Source organism: Bufo bufo, chromosome 4 (assembly GCF_905171765.1).
Source record: "Bufo bufo chromosome 4, aBufBuf1.1, whole genome shotgun sequence".
In the NCBI taxonomy this organism is placed as follows: domain Eukaryota; kingdom Metazoa; phylum Chordata; class Amphibia; order Anura; family Bufonidae; genus Bufo; species Bufo bufo.
In genome coordinates, this window is record NC_053392.1 from 411,172,822 (window position 1) to 411,195,868 (window position 23,047).

The 23,047-nt window shown below is 40.7% G+C and overlaps 1 protein-coding gene across 1 annotated transcript in view; it reads left to right on the forward strand.

Moving 5' to 3' along the window:
- Positions 1-23,047, forward strand: part of CAPN9 (calpain 9) — a 392,629-nt gene that overhangs the window by 130,684 nt on the left and 238,898 nt on the right. Inside the window, exons 3-5 of the mRNA XM_040430101.1 lie at positions 2,965-3,083; positions 11,201-11,334; positions 12,316-12,484. Of these exons, the coding sequence (XP_040286035.1) occupies positions 2,965-3,083; positions 11,201-11,334; positions 12,316-12,484 (422 nt within the window). The remainder of the gene's footprint in view (positions 1-2,964; positions 3,084-11,200; positions 11,335-12,315; positions 12,485-23,047) is intronic.

Consider the following 23,047-nt stretch of genomic DNA (forward strand, 5'->3'; position numbering starts at 1 on the left):
GATCATGTGATGAGCGCAGTGACATCATCAAAAGGTCCTATTCTTCAAAGAAGAAGACAGAAGTGAAGCCGGGCTACGCGAACAAGTGGATTAAGGTGAGTTAATTTTTTAAAAAAATTTTTAACCCCTCCAGCCCTATTGTACTATGCATTTTGTATTAAGAATCCTATTATTTTCCCTTATAACCATGTTATAAGGGAAAATAATACAATCTACACAGCATCTAACCCGAACTTCTGTGAAGAAGTTTGGGTACCAAACATGCCGATTTTTCTCATGCGCATGCAAAACGCATTACAATGTTTTTCACTCGCGCGGAAAAATCTTACATTTTCCCGCGACGCACCCGCATCTTATCCGGGCCAAAAACATGACGCCCGTGTGAAAGAAGCCTAACAGTTTTTGCTGTCATAGTGTTCGAGTATATTGTGAGATCATCAAATGCGTTTTAAGCAATAGCATGGAGTGTAAGGGCAGTTTAGACAGAGATTGTTCAGCCGATATGACTAGACTATGTAGCATCTCTTAGCCACTCCAGGGCTCTGAGACCTTGTATCGCTCTATAATAGGTAAAAATATCTGGGACACCTATACCCCCTCAACTAATAGTTTGAGTTAGTCGGGAGAAGGCCAGTCTCAGACGCGAATTACGCCATAGGAATTAGTTAAATATATTTTTCTCAAATCTCCTAAAATAAGAACGGGGTAGGGAGGACTTGTAGATAGTACAATATTTTCGGAAGGATCACTGTTTCGGGGCCAATAAAAATTCCAGCCTTTATTTTAGCATCAGTTTTCAGTGTGCTAAACTTCTCCTTCAAATACTGGAAACCATTTCCATCACGATCAAGTGCAATTACAAAACTTTTCATTAAACCAAGTTTAATGTGAAGTGGTGGAAGATAAACTTGAAGTGGATCGACCAGTGATTTGTGTTGTACATTGTACTGACCAACTGTGTTCTCGACTCCGAGAGGCCACTGTCTCATTTTGTAATGATTGTTGTGATCACGACTGTTCCATAGGCACAAGAAACACATATGCTTTGTGTACCCTAACTGTAGGCCAAGCAGCAGTGCTACCACTTTCAGGTCAGCACAAATTTTCCATTTAAGTTCTGAGTATTTGATCATTTTCAAAATGAACTCCATAGAAACATGGGTTTCTTTCATTCCAACCACATGAGCCAATGGAACAGATGGTTTTTCGTTACCATTGTGCAACAAGACAGCTTTCAAACTTGTTTTTCTAGAGTCTATGAATAGCCTCCATTCATCGGGAACATGTGTACCATCTAACTCCATCATAAGACCATTTACAGCAGTACAGAAACAGACATCGCTTTCCATTGCATAGAATGCAGCTAACATGGTGTGTCGATGACGAAAGTGTGAAGTTGTGGTGCCTCATTTTAGCAAATTCCATTCCTGAAGTCTAGAAGCTAGCAGTTCTGACTTCTTTAGATAATGACAGATCTCTTACCAGATCATCTAATCTGATTGGCTCAGCAAGTGCGGCTGACCCTCCAGTTGTTCTGGATCAACATCTTCTTCTTCATCAGGATCAGAACTGTCTGTTTCAATTGCCGTTCCTGCTGTGGGAGGGGCAGGCACTGGATTCTCTACATCGTCGGGTACTGGTTTAAGAGCAGACTCACAGTCAGGATACACAATGTGTGACTTGTTTCGCTTTGAATATCCGGCGATTTTAGTCATGCAAAAGTAACAGTCTGGTGATTTTTCTGCTCACGCCAAACCATAGGCACTGCAAAAGCCATTCCTTTCCTTATACCATTTAACCACTGTGTTAGCCTAGAGTAACACACAATGCAACAAACATGAGGTGCGCAGCTTTTATCTTGATCTCCAATTTTACAGTCAAAGTAATACAGTTATAAGCCAGACTCACTCGCTTTGTCAGATTCTTGCGCTGATCATAAGTAGTGTATTTGCCACATATGTAGCAGAAATTGTCTGGATTGTTAACACATTTGCAATTATCCATCTTAGGTTTTAAACTGATAGCACTATAACAGATCACTTTTTTTTAAAAACCTGACCAGCTTGCCTTTTAAACTTACTGCTGACATCAGCCTGAGTGCATCCGGACAGGTCTGGACATGTTCATTGAAATATTTCCAATATAATGCATTAATATTTTAACTGAATAGGCTCTGCATGTATAACTTAAAATCTAGACGTGACAGGCAAATTCAGAGTTATCAGCGTGCTCATTTTAGTATAAGGCCTCATGCACACAACAGTTGTTCGGGTCCGCATCCGAGCCGCAGTTTTTGCGGCTCGGGTGCGGACCTATTCACTTCAATGGGGCCGAAAAAGATGCGGACAGCACTCTGTGTGCTGTCCGCGTCCGTTGCACCATTTCGTGGCCCTGCAAAAAAAATAGAACATGTCCTATTCTTGTCCGTTTTGCGGACAAGAATAGGCGTTTCTACAATAGGCCGCCCGTTCCGTTCCGCAAATTGCGGAAGGCACACGGGCGGCTTCAGTTTTTTTGCGGATCCGCGGTTTTTGGACCGCAAAAAAATGGAACGGTCGTGTGCACGAGGCCTTAATTACATGTTTTTCTCTCAGTAGAAAAATCATTGTTGCGCGGTGTAATAAAAGGATAAGAAACAAAAAGAAAAAACACCTATTAAAAAACAGTAGCATATACATGAGCAGAAGATAAAAATGAAAATGTTCATGTAAATGCAAAAGATAATGAGGAAAGGGGGGGGGGTGAAATAACAATATAATTAGTTCTGTTGGGTTCAATATCATGTTGAGTTCTATTGATGTTGGGTCATATACGGTAAACATTAACATTAAGATGTTTATTCAGATTCTTTCCATATGTTAATTTTTTATTGCATATATTTATACCTATTTGCCTTTATAATTTTACCTATTTATAAAAAGTAACTCTGAAAAAATATTCTAATACTTTTTTTTTTGTTTATAGGTGACTGCTGGTTTTTAGCTGCCATTGCTTCTCTTACTCTCAATGAGAAGGTACTACATAGGGTGGTTCCACCTGATCAGTCATTTGGCGCTGGGTATGGTGGCATTTTTCATTTTCAGGTAATATTGCATACATTGTAAGAAATAATTAAAATATTTATCCATGTTTAATCCAAGTCCACTAAAGGTACAGCTACACCTGCAGAGCTAAAGCCGATTGTCGTAAAGGAAGCGATAAGGGTTAATTCACTGCCCACAGGGTTAATATCTACAACCATTATTAGTTAGGCTACTTTCACACTTGCGGCAGTGTGATCCGGCAGGCAGTTCTGTCGTCGGAACTGCCTGCCGGATCCGCCGATCTGGATGTGACTGAAAACATTTGTGAGACGCATCCGGATGCAGATCTGTCTCACAAATCCATTGCAATAACGGATCCGTCTCTCCGCTTGTCATGCGGACAGACGGATCCGTCTTGTATTTTTTTCACATTTTTACCGGTCTCTGCATGCCGGTATTTTGAATGCCGGATCCGCCACTAATACAATCATATGGGGAAAAATGCCAGATCGGGCATTCAGGCAATTCTTCAGTTTTTTGGGCCGGAGATAAAACCGTAGCATGCTACGGTTTTATCTTTTGCCTGATCAGTCAAAACGACTGAACTGAAGACATCCTGATGCATCCTGAACGGATTTCTCTCCATTCAGAATGCATGGGGATATACATGATTAGTTCTTTTCCGGTATAGAGCCCCTGTGATGGAGCTCTATGTAGGAAAAGAAAAACGCAAGTGTGAAAGTACACTTAATATACTTTTCATGCTTTGAATGTGATCCCTGCTGTGGGAACTGCTGTACTGATTGTGAGAGTTTTGCACGTGGTGGAAATGTGGTGGAATTGGAAGAAAAAGCTTTTATGCCACAGTTTTATATGTTTAGTTTTTGCAGAATTCACTATACAGTAAAACTGACTTTTGCACGTCATTCTCGCGATACCAGATTTTCTGGTATTAAATACTGAAAAAAAAATTTAAATCTTTAAAAAAAGTTTTGTGACCCCTATAACTTTTTTGTAGTTATGTGTACAGAGCTGTGTCAGGGCTCATTTTTTCTAGGAGATCTGTAGTTTTCATTGACACAATTTTAGGGTGTGCATTGTTTTTGATCACTACTTTTTTTTGAGGGAGGTGAAATAACCAAAAAAACAGCGAATCAGACATTTTTTTTTTTTTTTTAATAGTTCCCCTAGTGAACTTGAATAAGCAATCATCAGATTGCTTCTCTCATAGACCCCAATGCATTAGCATTGTTTCTTATCACTTTTTATGAAATTTTGTGGTAGGTGACATTTTTTTGGCGGTCTATGAGACTTCCACTATGTTCCTATGGAGCCCTGTCAGAGGCAGGATCTCCATAGGAACCTATGTGCGGCAGCCTCAGATCATTTAGGAGGACCGAGGCTGCCACACACATCATCTGGCTCCCCCGATCCTTGCTGTTTTGTTTTGCTCCATCCTAATAGAAGTCTATGGGCAAGCATAACGGATTCATCTGGTTTCCGTTATGCAGGTCGGAAACAAAGTCCTGTCGACAGGAAAAAATTTGTCCTGCATAACGGAAATCAGATGGATCCGTTATGCTTGCCCATAGACTTTTTTTTATTACAGATCAAAACTGAATGCCTCTTAAAGACTTCCATTTTGCATTTCTGGGCATTCCATTATGTTCCGTTATGAACGGAACCTATAACGGAATGCCATAACACTAGTGCGAACCGACCCTAAATTGTTGAAACCAGTGTACAGAGTGCTTGTAGAAGGTGAATACCATTTAATAACTTGTGTCTACCAAACCTGTGACTTTTTTTTTATAAGCCTCATCCTAAAATGTCTGGTAAATGGAAGTGTAGAAAATGAAAGACCCACATCTCATTATCCGAGACTCAAAATGTGGATGGCTGCAGTACTACACTACTGAGGACAAGGAGGATGACATTGTGGTCTGGATGGCTCACTTCTCCTCTCAGTCACAGCAGGATGATGTCAATGTCACCTTTGAGTCTGACACTGTGCCTTGGAGCCAGGGGTCAAAGCATTCCTCCTGCTTCTCCTCCTTGAGGCCCAGAGAAGTTTTTTACTTGCATCATCTCTGTCTTCCTTATTCCGTTCTTGTAAGACACCTTTTTTTGCTAAGAAGAGACAACAAGAGCCCCGTGTGCTATGGAAGATACTCCAGATAGTCTTCATGTTGATAATTTGTGTGAGAAGTGTCAGCTTCACCATTTGGACGTCCATGAGGAGGAGGTTCATGCAGAGATAGAGGACCCCTTGAATAGCTGTGTTGTTGTTGTTGTTGGTAGTTGTAGTGGCACTTGTAGCCACGGTGGTGGTGGTAGGGGAAGTGGTAGTGACAGTAACACTCTGAGTGAATATAGAGGAGGGAATTGAGAGCGGGGGATGAATCACAATGACATATCACAATTTGATAAAAAGTGGCAGGGAGGGATAGGAATATTATGATGATTGTGTGTTGGACAAGAACTGGGGGTCGGATTGGGGTGCTGTGGAGAAGGGTGGTGGCCTCAGCACCAATAAACAGCGGAGGCAATATACAGCCAAAACCTCAAAAAACACTGGCTTCTATTGTGGTCACTTCGAGAACTGGTGATGATGCTGAAAATATGGGAGCAGGCTCAAACTGTGCCAGACCGTCATCAAGATTCGCTGCTGCTAGCATTGTTTGAGTGTCTACCTTATGGCAGTTTTTCTCCACAAGGCCATGGGCATTCAAACACAAACATAGATATCATGGCTCTATTCCAGTACATAAGGCGGCATCACTGGATCCTGTGGGAAAATAAAATGGCCAGCATTCCAAATTAGAACAAGCCTGTCCTTCTTCTCCCAATATTCTTTGTGGCAACCAGGCACCAAGTGTCCTTGTCTTCATCATCGAGAGCTGCTATTTCTCCTGCTCAGACTCCTGCTCCTCCTCTTTGTCCTCTGCTCCATCGTGGGATATCCATGATGGAATCTGTGGCCATGAAAAACTATTCACAACCAGCAATTAGTTTGGCCACTCCCAGTGGCCAAGTTGCTGGCGGTTCAATAGCTGTACCACTGAGCTGTGGTAATTGTGGCACAATTGCACGCCTTCCCAAAACTGAATTCAGTGGGCATTGCTAGCTCTGCCAAGCTGTCGTTAGATTGTCTTGTCATCATGAAAATCTCAGCATCATGGAAATGTGACACCGTTCCGCATCTTTAACAAAATTTTATTCTGCACTATGGTATTCTGGCCACTAGAGGTTCTACATGTGTGTGCAGGGCTGGTACTGCCTTTTTGGCAAAGAAATGATAGCTTGGGATTCTCCACCTCGGCTCGGCACAAGCCATCAGTTCTCTGAAAGGTGCAGGGTCCACCACTTGGAAAGGGAGGGACTGCAGCACCAGCAACTTGGCCAGGAGCACATTCAGCTTCTGCGCCGTTGGATGAGTGCACGTGCACTGTTGGCTGTTGGCAATCGCTTTGGTGATCGATTTCTGAAGGAATGCGTGACGAGGAGGAGGAGAAGCAGGAGCATCTGGACCAGCAGATGATGGGAAGGACAGACAACTCCCTTCGGCTGAGGTGGCAAAGCTTTGACTGCCAGAAACCGGGTGCATCCCAGTGGGTGATGCAGCAGTTGCTGCGGTAGGCTGGATCACCACATCGGAGCCACGGTTCTCCCAGGTCACTTTATGGCGACGTTGCATATGTTGACGCAGGGCCATAATGCAAACATTGGCACCCTGGCCATGCTTCAACCTCTGCCCACAGATTCTACGTACGGCCACGTTCACCTCCTCTGGCAGCTTAAAAAAAAACTGCCACACCGCCAAGTAGGTGATTTTACCCCCAACACTATGCACTGACTGACTTCTACCGCCGCTGCCTCCTTGAGCCTCTGCACCTCTACTTCCCGGGCAGGTAGACTCCCGCAAAGCAGATGGTCTACCCTGGGTGCATTTGGCTCCCGGCCTCCCACTGCTGCCACCCTGCTGACTCCCGGCCACGCTGGCAACTTGCTGGCTCCGCTGCTGACTCGCAGGCAAGCTGCCACCCTCTTCTCCCGATGATGATGAAGCCCCTTCGTCACCCGGCTCCCAAGTGCAATCAGCTATATCAACATCATCGAGTAGTGTCTGCACGTCACTGATGTCCTCCTCAACTGTCTCTGGGTCAGGAGCCTGACCGCTCTCAACACCAGCTCCCACGCCACTCTCCTCATCATTACTTGCCCACCTAGCGGAGGAAGCATGTTGTAGGCTGTGACAATATCCACTTCCTGGCAATAAGAAGTCTTGGCAAAAAAATAACTGTTTCTATCAACTCAAAGTGCAAATGCACAGTATAAGGCCTCTTGGACACGACTGTGTGTATTTTGCGGTCCACAAAAAATGGATCCTCAAAAAATACGGATAACATCCGTGTGCATTCCATATTTTGCGGAACAGAACAGCTGGCCCCTAATAGAACAGTACTATCCTTGTCCGTAATGCGGAGAATAATAGAACATGTTCTATTTTTTTGCGGAACGGAATGAACCTTTGTTTTTTTTTGCGGACACATTGAAATAAATGGTTACGTATACGGTCCACAAAAAAACGGAATGAAAAGACGTTCGTGTGCAAGTGGCCTAACAGGTTGGAATCCAGCCTAAATTTAATCCATATCCAATAAACGCAAATTCTAGAGTTATACCCATGTCATCTATAATAGATCTGCCTGCAACACTAGATCTCAGACCACGAGAAATTTGACAAAACCCAATTTTATACAAGAATAAAGGTGAATCGTAAAGTCTGTGACTGATCAGCAGAAATGATACCATTTTGTAACCAAAATGGGTAAGAAAGTGAAAATATATCATATTGAACCACTTTTCCATAGAAACCCCAAAATTATGTTTCCATTGTCTTCTGACCTTTAAACTAACTTTTGGGAAATTGTGATTTGTTCATATATTTCTAAAACACCTGAGTTCCACCCTTGGGAATTACAGGAAAATCTAAGAATAAAGTCACATTCATAAATTATTAGGCAGTTATGTAGCAATGTGCTTGTCACAGTGTATTGAAGGCATTTGACAGTAGCTTTGTGCATGTACTGTACTATTGTATGTATTTTTTCTGCTTTCAATAGAGGTCAAGTAGAGGAAGCATATAACTAGTTCAAAAAGATTGCAATTGAGAGGATTGTTGTTAAGTTTTTCAAATGGAAACCACCCATTGAAGTATGTGGAGAGTGATTAAAATATGGATGCATCTATAAGTGATTCATGTTGAGTCAGCATGACATTAGTATTATATACACATTTGCATCTTATTTTAAAGACTAGCTCTTTCATGCAGTTCACTTCCCCCCCCAGAAGACAGAGTAATCTGTAAAACTGATACTACAGGGAGTGCAGAATTATTAGGCAAGTTGTATTTTTGAGGATTAATTTTATTATTGAACAACAACCATGTTCTCAATGAACCCAAAAAACTCATTAATATCAAAGCTGAATATTTTTGGAAGTAGTTTTTAGTTTGTTTTTAGTTTTAGCTATTTTAGGGGGATATCTGTGTGTGCAGGTGACTATTACTGTGCATAATTATTAGGCAACTTAACAAAAAACAAATATATACCCATTTCAATTATTTATTTTTACCAGTGAAACCAATATAACATCTCAACATTCACAAATATACATTTCTGACATTCAAAAACAAAACAAAAACAAATCAGTGACCAATATAGCCACCTTTCTTTGCAAGGACACTCAAAAGCCTGCCATCCATGGATTCTGTCAGTGTTTTGATCTGTTCACCATCAACATTGCGTGCAGCAGCAACCACAGCCTCCCAGACACTGTTCAGAGAGGTGTACTGTTTTCCCTCCTTGTAAATCTCACATTTGATGATGGACCACAGGTTCTCAATGGGGTTCAGATCAGGTGAACAAGGAGGCCATGTCATTAGATTTTCTTCTTTTATACCCTTTCTTGCCAGCCACGCTGTGGAGTACTTGGACGCGTGTGATGGAGCATTGTCCTGCATGAAAATCATGTTTTTCTTGAAGGATGCAGACTTCTTCCTGTACCACTGCTTGAAGAAGGTGTCTTCCAGAAACTGGCAGTAGGACTGGGAGTTGAGCTTGACTCCATCCTCAACCCGAAAAGGCCCCACAAGCTCATCTTTGATGATACCAGCCCAAACCAGTACTCCACCTCCACCTTGCTGGCGTCTGAGTCGGACTGGAGCTCTCTGCCCTTTACCAATCCAGCCACGGGCCCATCCATCTGGCCCATCAAGACTCACTCTCATTTCATCAGTCCATAAAACCTTAGAAAAATCAGTCTTGAGATATTTCTTGGCCCAGTCTTGACGTTTCAGCTTGTGTGTCTTGTTCAGTGGTGGTCGTCTTTCAGCCTTTCTTACCTTGGCCATGTCTCTGAGTATTGCACACCTTGTGCTTTTGGGCGCTCCAGTGATGTTGCAGCTCTGAAATATGGCCAAACTGGTGGCAAGTGGCATCTTGGCAGCTGCACGCTTGACTTTTCTCAGTTCATGGGCAGTTATTTTGCGCCTTGGTTTTTCCACACGCTTCTTGCGACCCTGTTGACTATTTTGAATGAAACGCTTGATTGTTCGATAATCACGCTTCAGAAGCTTTGCAATTTTAAGAGTGCTGCATCCCTCTGCAAGATATCTCCCTATTTTTGACTTTTCTGAGCCTGTCAAGTCCTTCTTTTGACCCATTTTGCCAAAGGAAAGGAAGTTGCCTAATAATTATGCACACCTAATATAGGGTGTTGATGTCATTAGACCACGCCCCTTCTCATTACAGAGATGCACATCACCTAATATGCTTAATTGGTAGTAGGCTTTCGAGCCTATACAGCTTGGAGTAAGACAACATGCATAAAGAGGATGATGTGGTCAAAATACTCATTTGCCTAATAATTCTGCACGCAGTGTATAACAGACTGATGATATACTGATGCAATATCATAAACAATATGAATTAAAGATCTTTACCAATACACATAATTTTCTGCTTTTCCCTATCTGTATATATTAAGTATATATTCGTTTTGGTTTTTTTTGTCTTTTTTTTTTTTTTTTTTAAACACAATTTTATTGTTTCATAAAATGATGACATAATCACATTTGACATGCATTTTCACAAAGGGTTTACAATGTCAAAAATAGCTGTTTCTATACATTGATATGCTTGAGTGTGAAAAAGATATCACCATAGAAACAAAAGGCAGTGAAACATGATATAGAATATGTAAACATAAACATAGACAAAACAAAATTTGCACATGTCTAGATATTCTTGTACCAACTTCCCTCTCCTATCCCTCATAACGTCTTTCCAATCAGATGTTAACATTGCTTTCTCCCAAATCACCTAATGTGCCTTTAAGCTGTTCTCTCAGATACCATGAAGTCAGAAGATAAGGACAAATCAGATCTTGTAACTTGTCTCTATTGAACACTCGTGGAATGATGTACCTCCATTTTTTCTATATATTTGTTTTATCCAGACTCTTTACAAATTCTGTAGCTTTTACCATTTTTAAAAAATTCTACATACATGCAGTCTTATGCTCTTAAAGGGGTTTTGCGGGTTACTATGGTTTTTAACAGATGTGCTTTTGTCGTTGCTTACCTCATATACATCTTTCCCATGCTTTTTTTCAATTGGGACTCTTCTGTTACATTTTCACCCTGTACACAAATCACTCTGGCTTGGATACATCCTGTATGTTGCACTTCTGTTCCTGTATCCAACCAAACCCATGATGCACTTCTCCTTTCTCTGCACATTTCCAGCAACACCCCCAACTAGCTTATAACTCCCACACACTCAGCTAGTTACACTAGGACACTCCCCTATCACTGTCCCTGTTGCTACTTTGACATGCCCATGGACACTGGAAATATGAAAGAATTGCATGGGCATGGTCATGTGTCCATAGCCCAAAATGGAAGATAGAAGCAGTAAAAGTAAAAGAAATACATTACAAAGTTACATCTACCTTCATAATCGATTATTTTAAAGGATGTTGATGGAAACCGGAAAACCCCTTTAAGGAATGTGAGGTCAATGAATTGACTCTCTTGACATATAAAGAAAGCATCAGTGGCATTTGCATGTTATCACTGCTAAATCAACATCTCTCTAATATTTCTGTTATAGTTTTGGCAACATAATGAGTGGGTTGATGTTGTGATTGATGACAGACTACCTACCTTCAGAAATCGTCTGGTATTTCTTCACTCGGCTGACCTCAATGAGTTTTGGAGTGCACTAATGGAGAAAGCTTATGCTAAGTGAGTACTCAAAATGCTGAGAATCCTGTGATTTTCAAGGGGAGAATATATCATCATTTTCTATGACTTAATAAACACAAATAAGCCTTCTTGTTACTAATAATAAAAGGTCTCGATTTTACTGCTAAATGTTTTGTCTTATATGAGAAAGATAACAATATTATAAGGGACACAAAAGTGTTCCGGATGCTAACAAACAGCCTATGGATGGACCCATCGACTCACATAACTTGTCTTTTTTAGTAAATCCTTGCATTCCCCATAATGTAACTATTCTGGAGCGTCTTTTCTTAGAGCCTTCTGTGAGAGCCTTACATTTTTTATTACCTATACACATGACTAAAACACGTTAGGTGGTGTTGATATCGCTGCTATTAATTCCCATTGTTCTGCCCAGTTTTAGGAGCAGAACAATGGAAATAACTGAGTGCAGGATTCGGCACATAGCTGACCCAAATGGTGCAAAACAGAATCAATAGACTATAATGTGGGCCATCTGGTTTCTTTGGAGGATATAGATATACAGTTGCATTTATCTGGGACAAAGTTGGGCAGGACACTTTGAACATAAGCCTTGAACATATTATGAATAGAGGCTAATGCATTTGCAAACAATCTGAATCTATGTACACAGAGGGCGAAATATTTCAAGTTATTTTCACTACTTTTGTGCACTTAAAAAGTCAAGGATGTTGGATCACACCATTTTGAGCAAAAATGTGCAATGTTTTCACTTTTCTGCCACACTCACCATTTTTCAAAAAGTAGGTGAGGCTTAGCAAGATGTATCATGGTCTCCAATTGCTCAGCAAATTTACTATCATTTTTGGCAGGCTTGATAAATTTCTCTTCATAGCAGGGCTTACGCTCTAAATTACCCAACTGAACCCCATCCACCACACAATTAATTGCTGCCATAATCTGCCTTACTGATAAATAAAAGCTATGGTCACTCAATACACAATGTATATTCTGTTCTAGGCTCAATGGTAGTTATGAAGCATTAAAAGGCGGCAGTACCATAGAAGCTATGGAAGATTTCACTGGAGGAGTTTCTGAAGTTTATGAAACCAAAAAACCACCTAAAACTTTTTTTGAAATAATGGATAAAGCTCTGAAAAGAGGATCAATGTTGGGTTGTTCTATTGATGTAAGTAGATTTTTCATCAATTTCTAATTTTTTTTTTTTTTACTTTTTATTTTATTCTAACATCAAATATAAAATACGGGGGTCATTTACTAACCGACAGAAGCGCAAAGGTCCACAATCTACAACTTTTCCCCGCTCACACCAGGTCTAAAAAAGTGGGCACGGTGAGGGCAGGGGAACAGACTGGTAGGACCATCTGATTTACCATTTCCTATAGGCAAATCACAAAATGAAAGAAATTAAATCCAATTTCATGCACATTAAAACACCCACAAATAGAGCCAATAAAGAGAGGGTTTTGGGGAGAAAGGGGGAAACACAGTAAGGTTAAACCAAGTAGCACCTCTCATTCTTAAAAACCGGTTCAAGAAAATGTGTCTAAGTTCTTAAGAAATGGTAACCAGGGTGACCATACTCCCATAAAAATATCATGGGTCCTATGGATCGAATTTAACAATTCTTTAAAATTACAAATCTGCTTAAAGAAGAACTCCTGCAAAAATGTTTATTCTCTGACCTGTTAGAAAGGTACATGATGTAATCTTTAGTAAATGTAATCTTCTCACCAGTAACTATATTTGTGAATTATCCCCTCCCTTCTGATTCTCAACTGTGTCATGTGACCAACTCTCTGACCTCCAACTGACACAGGACAGGAAGTCAGATACTAGTGACGGTCGTTTTGCGGCAAACTTTGCTCGTTCGTGGTTCACCGAATGGGCGAACATATGGCGATATCCGCCGGCGCTATATTCTTTCACATGGTGAAGAACTTTGACCCATGACAGATCCATCAGGTGGTACAGGACAGCCAATTGAGATGTTTCTGCACATGGACATATTCTGCGCATAAATAAACCTGATCTGGCCGCCATTTTACATTCAGTCCTTTGCCAGTGTAGGCAGAGGTTGCTGTGTGAAGCCGGGACAGACTGTTGGGGTCACTTTTATGGAGTTTTTACTCTAGGGGTGCATCAGGGGGGCTTCAAATGGGATATGGTGTAAAAAAAAACAGTCCAGCAAAACCTGCCTTCCAAAAACCGTATGGCATTCCTTTCCTTCTGCGCCCTGCCGTGTGCCCGTACAGCGGTTTACGACTAGTGTTAAGCGAGAATATTCGAATATCAAATTTTTTTCGCGAATATCGGCACTTCGCTAATTCGCGAATATTTCGAATATAGTGATATAAATTTGATATTTCGAATATTCGTTATTTTTTTTTTTTTTTTTTTATATTGTTATATTTTTTTCTTTCCCACTTTCCTAAAGTTGTTCTTACCTGTCCTTTGGATTCCTGGCTGCTCCAGTCAGTGCCCGTTGCCGCTTCTGCCGACTTCCGTGCTCATGGAGCGTCCCCATCACCATCGGAACGTCTCCATATACTAGAATGTACTGTCGGATTTGAGAATTACGTGAAAAATCGCAATTCGATTATTTCAAGTTATAATAATCGAATTTCGATTTTAACTTAACACTGCTATATTTAATTGTAGCCTAATATGGAATATAGCAGTGCTAAGTTAAAATCGAAATTCGATTATTATAACTTGAATTTTTTTTTTTATTGTTATATTTTTTTCTTTCCCACTTGCCTAAAGTTGTTTTTACCTGTCCTTTGGATTCCTGGCTTCCTGGCTGCTCCAGTCAGTGCCCGTTGCCGCTTCTGCCGACTTCCGTGCTCATGGAGCGTCCCCATCACCATGGGAACGTCTCCATATACTAGAATGTACTGTCGGATTTGAGAATTACGTGAAAAATCGCAATTCGATTATTTCAAGTTATAATAATCGAATTTAGATTTTAACTTAGCACTGCTATATTTAATTCTAGCCTAATATGGAATATAGCAGTGCTAAGTTAAAATCTAAATTCGATTATTATAACTTGAATTAATCGAATTGCGATTTCAACTTGGACCTGGTTTACTATGGTTGGCTTGGTAGAATTAGCGAATATGACGAATGTATTCGTCATATTCCACAAAACGAATATAACTAATGTATTCGTCATATTCCACAAACCGAAGATAACGAAGTATTCTGCATCTTTGTTTTAGCTACCTATTCATCAACTTCGCTAATTCTAGCAATCATATAGGAAAGTTTACTATAGAGACAGCTAAGTTTAATTCACTATGCGATTATATGACTGCTTTTTAAAAAAAAAAAATAGAATAATTATAATACCTGATAATTATTATAATTATTCTATTTATTAAAAAAAAGCAAAGTAATATAATCGCATAGCGAATTAAACTTAGCTGTCTCTATAGTAAACTTTCCTATATGATTGCTAGAATTAGCGAAGTTGATGAATAGGTAGCTAAAACGAAGATGCAGAATAATTTGTTATATTCGTTTTGTGGAATATGACGAATACATTTGTTATATTCGTTTTGTGGAATATGACGAATACATTAGTCATATTCGCTAATTCTACCAAGCCAACCATAGTAAACCAGCTCCAAGTTGAAATCGCAATTCGATTAATTCAAGTTATAATAATCGAATTTAGATTTTAACTTAGCACTGCTATATTCCATATTAGGCTAGAATTAAATATAGCAGTGCTAAGTTAAAATCTAAATTCGATTATTATAACTTGAAATAATCGAATTGCGATTTTTCACGTAATTCTCAAATCCGACAGTACATTCTAGTATATGGAGACATTCCCATGGTGATGGGGACGCTCCATGAGCACGGAAGTCGGCAGAAGCGGCAACGGGCACTGACTGGAGCAGCCAGGAAGCCAGGAATCCAAAGGACAGGTAAGAACAACTTTAGGGAAGTGGGAAAGAAAAAAATATAACAATAAAAAAATAAAAAATAAAATTCAAGTTATAATAATCGAATTTCGATTTTAACTTAGCACTGCTATATTCCATATTAAACTAGAATTAACAAATATGGAATATAGCAGTGCTAAGTTAAAATCGAAATTCGATTATTATAACTTGAATTAATCGCATTGCTATTTCAATAGGAGAGTAGCCTATAAGTTAAAATCGCAATACGCGATTATTTAAATCGCATATTAATCGCGATAACAAGAATAATGACGAATATTCGATTTCGACGAATATAAAACAAATATTCTATCGAATATTCGCGAATTTCGTCGAAATCGAATATGGCACCTGCCGCTCATCACTATTTACGACCACATATAGGGTGTTTCTGTAAACTACAGAATCAGGGCCATAAATATTGAGTTCGGCTTGGCTGTTAACCCTTGCTTTGTAACTGGAAAAAAATTATTAAAATTGAAAATCTGCCAAAAAAGTGAAATTTTGAAATTGTATCTCTATTTTCCATTAATTCTTGTGGAACACATAAAGGGTTAACGAGGTTTGTAAAATCTGTTCTGAATACCTTGAGAGGTGTAGTTTCTAGAATGGGGTCATTTTTGGGTGGTTTCTATTATGTAAGCCTCGCAAAGTGACTTCAGACCTGAATTGGTCCCTAAAAATTGGGTTTTTGAAAATTTCAGAAAAATTTCAAGATTTGCTTCTAAACTTCTAAGCCTTGTAACATCCCCAAAAAATAAAATGAACATGAAGTAGACATATGGGAAATGTAAAGTAATAACTATTTTTGGAGGTATTACTATGTATTCTAAAAGTAGAGAAATTGAAACTTGGAAATTTGCAATTTTTTACCAATTTTTGGTAAATTTGGTATTTTTTTATAAATAAAAATGATTTTTTTTAACTTCATTTTACCAGTGTTATGAAGTACAATATGTGACGAAAAAACAGTCTCAGAATGGCCTGGATAAGTCAAAGCGTTTTAAAATTATCAGCACTTAAAGTCACACTAGTCAGATTTGCAAAAAATGGCCAAGTCATTAAGGTGAAATAGGGCTGAGTCCTTAAGGGGTTAAGTGAGATAAATTTATATTAAAAAATTGGGATCGAGAAGAAATGTGGGTAAAGCTATTGAGGCGCAAATGTTGGCCAAAAGAATATAGCGGAAATGTGGGACAAAGTATCGAAGCTTAAATGTGGTACAACTTGTTTGAGTTTAAGCATTGAATCAAAGGAGGTGGCGCGCATCAATTAACCCCTTAGGGACACAGCCTTATTTCACCTTAAGGACCAGGCCATTTTTTGAAAATCTGACCACTGTCACTTTAAGTGCTGATAACTTTAAAACGCTTTGACTTATCCAGGCCGTTCTGAGATTGTTTTTTCGTCACATATTGTACTTCATGACACTGATAAAATGAAGTCAAAAAAATTATTTTTTTTGCACAAAATAATACCTAATTTACCAAAAAATTTGAAAAATTAGCAAATTTCAAAGTTTGTTTCTCTACTTCTGTAATACATAGTAATACCCCCAAAAATTGTGATGACTTTACATTCCCCATATGTCTACTTCATGTTTGAATTGTTTTGGGAATGATATTTTATTTTTTGGGGATGTTATAAGGCTTAGAAGTTTAGAAGCAAATCTTGAAATTTTTCTGAAATTTACAAAAACTCAATTTTTAGGGACCAGTTCAGGTCTGAAGTCACTTTGCGAGGCTTACATAATAGAAACCACCCAAAAATGACCCCATCTAAGAAACTACACCCCTCAAGGTATTCAAAACTGATTTTACAAACTTCGTTAACCCTTTAGGTGTTGCACAAGAGTTATTGGCAAATGGGGATGAAATTTGAGAATTTCATTTTTTTGCCTAATTTTCCATTTTAACCCATTTTTTCCACTAACAAAGCAAGGGTTAACAGCCAAACAAGACTGTATCTTTATTGCCCTGACTCTGCCGTTTACATAAACACCCAATATGTGGCCGTAAACTACTGTACGGCCACACAACGGGGCGTAGAGTGAAAGGTGCGCCGTTTGGTTTTTGGAAGACAGATTTTGCTGGACTGGTTTATTGACACCATGTCCCATTTGAAGCCCCCCTGATGCACCCCTAGAGTAGAAACTCCATAAAAGTGACCCCATCTAAGAAACTACACCCCTCAAGGTATTCAAAATTGATTTTACAAACTTTGTTAACCCTTTAGGTGTTGCACAAGATTTAATGGAAAATAGAGATACAATTTCAAAATTTCACTTTTTTGGCAGATTTTCCATTTTAATATTTTTTTTCCAGTTACAAAGCAAGGGTTAACAGCCAAACAAAACTCATTATTTATGGCCCTGATTCTGTAGTTTACAGAAACACCCCATATGTGGTCGTAAACTGCTGTACGGGCACACGGCAGGGCGCAGAAGGAAAGGAATGCCATACTGTTTTTGGAAGGCAGATTTTGCTGGACTGTTTTTTTTGACACCATGTCCCATTTGAAGCCCCCCTGATGCACCCCTAGAGTAGAAACTCCATAATAGTGACCCCATCTAAGAAACTACACCCCTCAAGGTATTCAAAACTGATTTTACAAAAGTTGTTAACCCTTTAGGTGTTGCACAAGATTGAATGGAAAATAGAGATACAATTTCAAAATTTCACTTTTTTGGCAGATTTTCCATTTTAATATTTTTTTCCAGTTACAAAGCAAGGGTTAACAGCCAAACAAAACTCATTATTTATGGCCCTGATTCTGTAGTTTACAGAAACACCCCATATGTGGTCGTAAACTGCTGTACGGGCACACGGCAGGGCGCAGAAGGAAAGGAATGCCATACGGTTTTTGGAAGGCAGATTTTGCTGGACAGTTTTTTTGGACACAATGTCCCATTTGAAGCCCCCCTGATGCACCCCTAGAGTAGAAACTCCAAAAAAGTGACCCCATTTTAGAAACTACGGGATAGGGTGGCAGTATTGTTGGTACTAGTTTAGGGTACATATGATTTTTGGTTGCTCTATATTACACTCTTTGTGCGGCAAGGTAACAAAAAATAGCTTTTTTGGCACTTTTTATTTTTTTTGTTATTTACAACATTCATCTGACTGGTTAGATCATGTGGTAATTTTATAGAGCAGGTTTTCACGGACGCGGCGATACCTAATATGTATGCTTTTTTTTTTATTTATGTAAGTTTTACACAATGATTTCATTTTGAAAACAAAGAAAATGTTTTAGTGTCTCCATAGTCTAAGAGCCATAGTTTTTTTCAGTTTTTGGGCGATTATCTTAAGTAGGGTCTCATTTTTTGCGGGATGAGATGACGGTTTGATTGGCACTATTTTGGGGTGCATATGACTTTTTGATCGCTTGCTATTACACTTTTTGTGACGTAAGATGACAAAAAATGACTTTTTTTACACCGATTTTATTATTAATTTTTTACGGTGGTCATCTTAGGGGTTAGATCATGTGATATTTTTATAGAGCCGGTCGATACGGACGCGGCGATACCTAATATGTATACTTTTTTTTAATTAATGTAAGTTTTACACAAGGATTTCATTTTTGAAACAAAAAAAAACATGTTTTAGTGTTTCCATAGTCTAAGAGCCATAGTTTTTTCAGTTTTGGGGCGATTATCTTGGGTAGGGTATGATTTTTGTGGGATGAGATGACGGTTTGATTGTTCCAATTTTGGCGTACATGCGACTTTTTTGATCACTTTTATTACCTTTTTTTGGGAAGTAAGGTGGGCAAAATTTAAATTTCATCATAGTTTTTTATTTTTTATTTTTATGGCGTTCACCGTTCGGGTAAAGCCACATGACCGTTTTATAGATCAGGTCATTACGGACGCGGCGATACCAAACATGTGTAGGGAATTTTATTTTTTACATTTTTAATCAGTGATAAATGTGTTTTTTGATTTTTACTTTTTTTTCACTTTTTTTTTTACCTAGACCCACTTGGTTCTTGAAGATCCAGTGGGTCTGATGTCTGTATAATACAGTACAATATATATTGTACTGTACTGTATTTTACTTACACTTTGTCTGAACAGATCTCTGCCTTTAGCACAGATCTGTTCAGCACCATGGACAGCAGGATGCCTGAGACGGCGTCCTGTTGCCATGGGAACCTTCCCCGTCTGCTCAGAACTTCGCAGACGGGGAAGGGTAAGGACGGGGCTGTCGGGGGGCTGTCTGGGAGCTCTCTCTCTCTCCCATCGGGGGGCTGCAAAGGCACTGCAGCCCCCCGATGGGAGAGGGAGGGAGCTCCCTCTTACTGTTAACTTTTTCCATACAGCGGTCTGTACGGACCGCTGTATGGAAAGGGTTAAATGGCTGACATCGCATCGCAGATGTCAGCCGTTTATACCAGATGTCAGCCGTTTATACCAGGGTGCCAGCAATGTGCTTGCACCCTGGTATACCCACTAACCACCAACGATCATTCAAGGGGAGGCGGGCGGGGGATAGCGATCCCGCCTGCCGCACCGCCCGCAACCCTCCCCCTGCACCTCCCACCGGGCTATAATCACTCAAGGGTGCAGGGGGGGGGGGATACAGATATATTTTGGACATTATAAAGTTTCTGATCCTCGCGGTCAGGGACCGCAGGGATCAGAATCTGCAAAAAGCGCATCAAACCGCAGGTCTGAATTGACCTGCGGTTTGTTGCGATCGCCGACATGGGGGGGTCACGGGACCCCCCCGCGCATTTAGCCTAGGTGCCTGCTCAATGATTTGAGCAGGCACCTTGTTCCGATCACTGCCGGCCGGGCGGCAGTGATCGGAACAACACATGACGTACCGGTACGTCATGTGTCCTTAAGTACCAGGACATCATGACGTACCGGTACGTCATGTGTCCTTAAGAGGTTAAAGAAGCATTTCAGAAATTTTATTCCCTGTCACCTATGCAGAGCAGGGGTTTATTCACGTCTAAAATTGTATAATGTCAACTCAAGTTAAATTAACCTGTCTACCTGTCAAATTAATTAACCTGTCTACTTGGTAAAGCAGGGGTCTATGACAGAAAACAATTGTTTATTGTCACCCGAAAATGTAAAATAAAAATTATTGAAATTTATTAAGTTGTCAACTAGGTAGAGGAGGGGTATATTACACCCAAAAATTGGTGAATTTGACCATAAAATGTAACTGACAAATGTTGTTGTTGTTTTTAACGGCCTACTAGGTATAGCAGTGGTACATCACACCCAAAAGTTTCTGAATTTCACCAGAAAATGTAACTGAAAAATTGTTTTATTGTTTAACCTTTTGGTTAATTTCACCCAAAATGTTAAAGGGGTATTCCCATCTTAATGATCACTGTTAAATCTGTTAATGATTTAACAGTGATAATTTTTCTAAATATATTTAATTAACTAATTCCCACCCCTTAGAAGAAAATAAACATATACTTACCTGACTGTTGTCTTCCGTCTCCCCTGGTTACGGCCACCGCTCTTCTCCGGAATCGCTGTGGCTGCGCTTGCGCAGACGACTTCTTCTTTTCTCCCGGCCGGCCGCGCGCAGTCCCAAAAGCGAAGGCGTGTGCGTTCAGTCCAGCGCGCGGCCCGGCCGGGAGAACACTTCAATCAAGATGGAGCCCGCCCCCTGCCGAAACCAGGAAGTGGACAGCACGCCGGGAGCAGGTAAGTATGAAACAGCGTGATGGGAATAACCCTTAAATGCCAATTTTTTTTATTTTTTTTTAACCGGCCTACTAGGTATAACAGTGGTACTATACACCCAAAAATTGGTTAATTTCACCAGAAAATGTAAATGACAAAGTAGCGAAATGATATAAAATAAAACAAAGGTACGGACAAAGGTATGCACAAGGTACGGACAAGTCCTGAGGGATCCATGCCTGGTTCATTTTAGTGAACGTGAGCTTGTCCACATTGGCTGTGGACAGGCGGCTGCGCTTGTCTGTGATGACGCCCCCTGCCGTGCTAAACACATGTTCAGATAATACACTGGCTGCAGGGCAGGCCAGCACTTCCAAGGCGTAAAGGGCAAGCTCAGGCCATGTGCCCAATTTGGAGACCCAGAATTTGAAGGGGCAGACCCGTCATTCAGTACGTGTAGGCGTGTGCACACATACTGCTCCACCATGCTTTTCCACATTTCGGCCATGCTAACCCTGCCTTCTGAGGTGCTGGCGTGCCCCAGCTCCGTTGGCGACCCTTTTCCTCGTCCTCTGCCTTCGTCTTGTGCTTCCACTGTGCCCCCTGCTGTAAGGTGGGAATGCCACCAGCAGCGTGTCTACCAGCGTGCGCTTGTACTCGCGCATCTTACGATCACGCTCCAGTGACGGAATTAAGGACGGTACGTTGTCCTTGTAACGGGGATCCAGCAGCGTGGCCACCCAGTAATCAGCACAAGTTAGAATGTGGGCAACTCGACGGTCGTTGCGGAGACACTGCAGCATGTAATCGCTCATGTGTGCCAGGCTGCCCAGAGGCAACGAAAAGCTGTCCTCTGCGGGAGGTGTATTGTCTGTGTCCTCTGTATCCCCCCATCCACGCACCAGTGATGGCCATGACCTGGTCTGGGTGGCACCCTGCTGTGAACATGGTTCCTCCTCCTCCATATCCTCCTCCTCATCCTCCACCTCGTCATCCTCCAGAACTGTGGCCTTGCTGGACAATTGTGTACAGTCGTGGCCAAAAGTTTTGAGAATGACACAAATATTCGTTTTCACAAAGTTTGCTGCTAAACTGCTTTTAGATCTTTGTTTCAGTTGTTCCTGTGATGTAGTGAAATATAATTTCACGCACTTCATACGTTTCAAAGGCTTTTATCGACAATTCCATGACATTTATGCAAAGAGTCAGTATTTGCAGTGTTGGCCCTTCTTTTTCAGGACCTCTGCAATTTGACTGGGCATGCTCTCAATCAACTTCTGGGCCAATTCCTGACTGATAGAAACCCATTCTTTCATAATCACTTCTTGGAGTTTGTCAGAATTAGTGGGTTTTTGTTTGTCCACCGCCTCTTGAGGATTGACCACAAGTTCTCAATGGGATTAAGATCTGGGGAGTTTCCAGGCCATGGACCCAAAATGTCAACGTTTTGGTCCCCGAGCCACTTAGTTATCACTTTTGCCTTATGGGACGGTGCTCCATCGTGCTGGAAAATGCATTGTTCTTCACCAAACTGTTGTTGGATTGTTGGAAGAAGTTGCTGTTGGAGGGTGTTTTGGTACCATTCTTTATTCATGGCTGTGTTTTTGGGCAAAATTGTGAGTGAGCCCACTCCCTTGGATGAGAAGCAACCCCACACATGAATAGTCTCAGGATGCTTTACTGTTGTCATGACACAGGACTGATGGTAGCGCTCACCTTTTCTTCTCCAGACAAGCCTTTTTCCAGATGCCCCAAACAATCGGAAAGAGGCTTCATCGGAGAATATGACTTTGCCCCAGTCCTCAGCAGTCCATTCACCATACTTTCTGCAGAAGATCAATCTGTCCCTGATGTTTTTTTTGGAGAGAAGTGGCTTCTTTGCTGCCCTTCTTGACATCAGGCCATCTTCCAAAAGTCTTCGCCTTACTGTGCGTGCAGATGCGCTCACACCTGCCTGCTGCCATTCCTGAGCAAGCACTGCACTGGTGGCACTCCGATCCCGCAGCTGAATCCTCTTTAGGAGACGATCCTGGCTCTTGCTGGACTTTCTTGGACGCCCTGAAGCCTTCTTAACAAGAATTGAACCTCTTTCCTTGAAGTTCTTGATGATCCTATA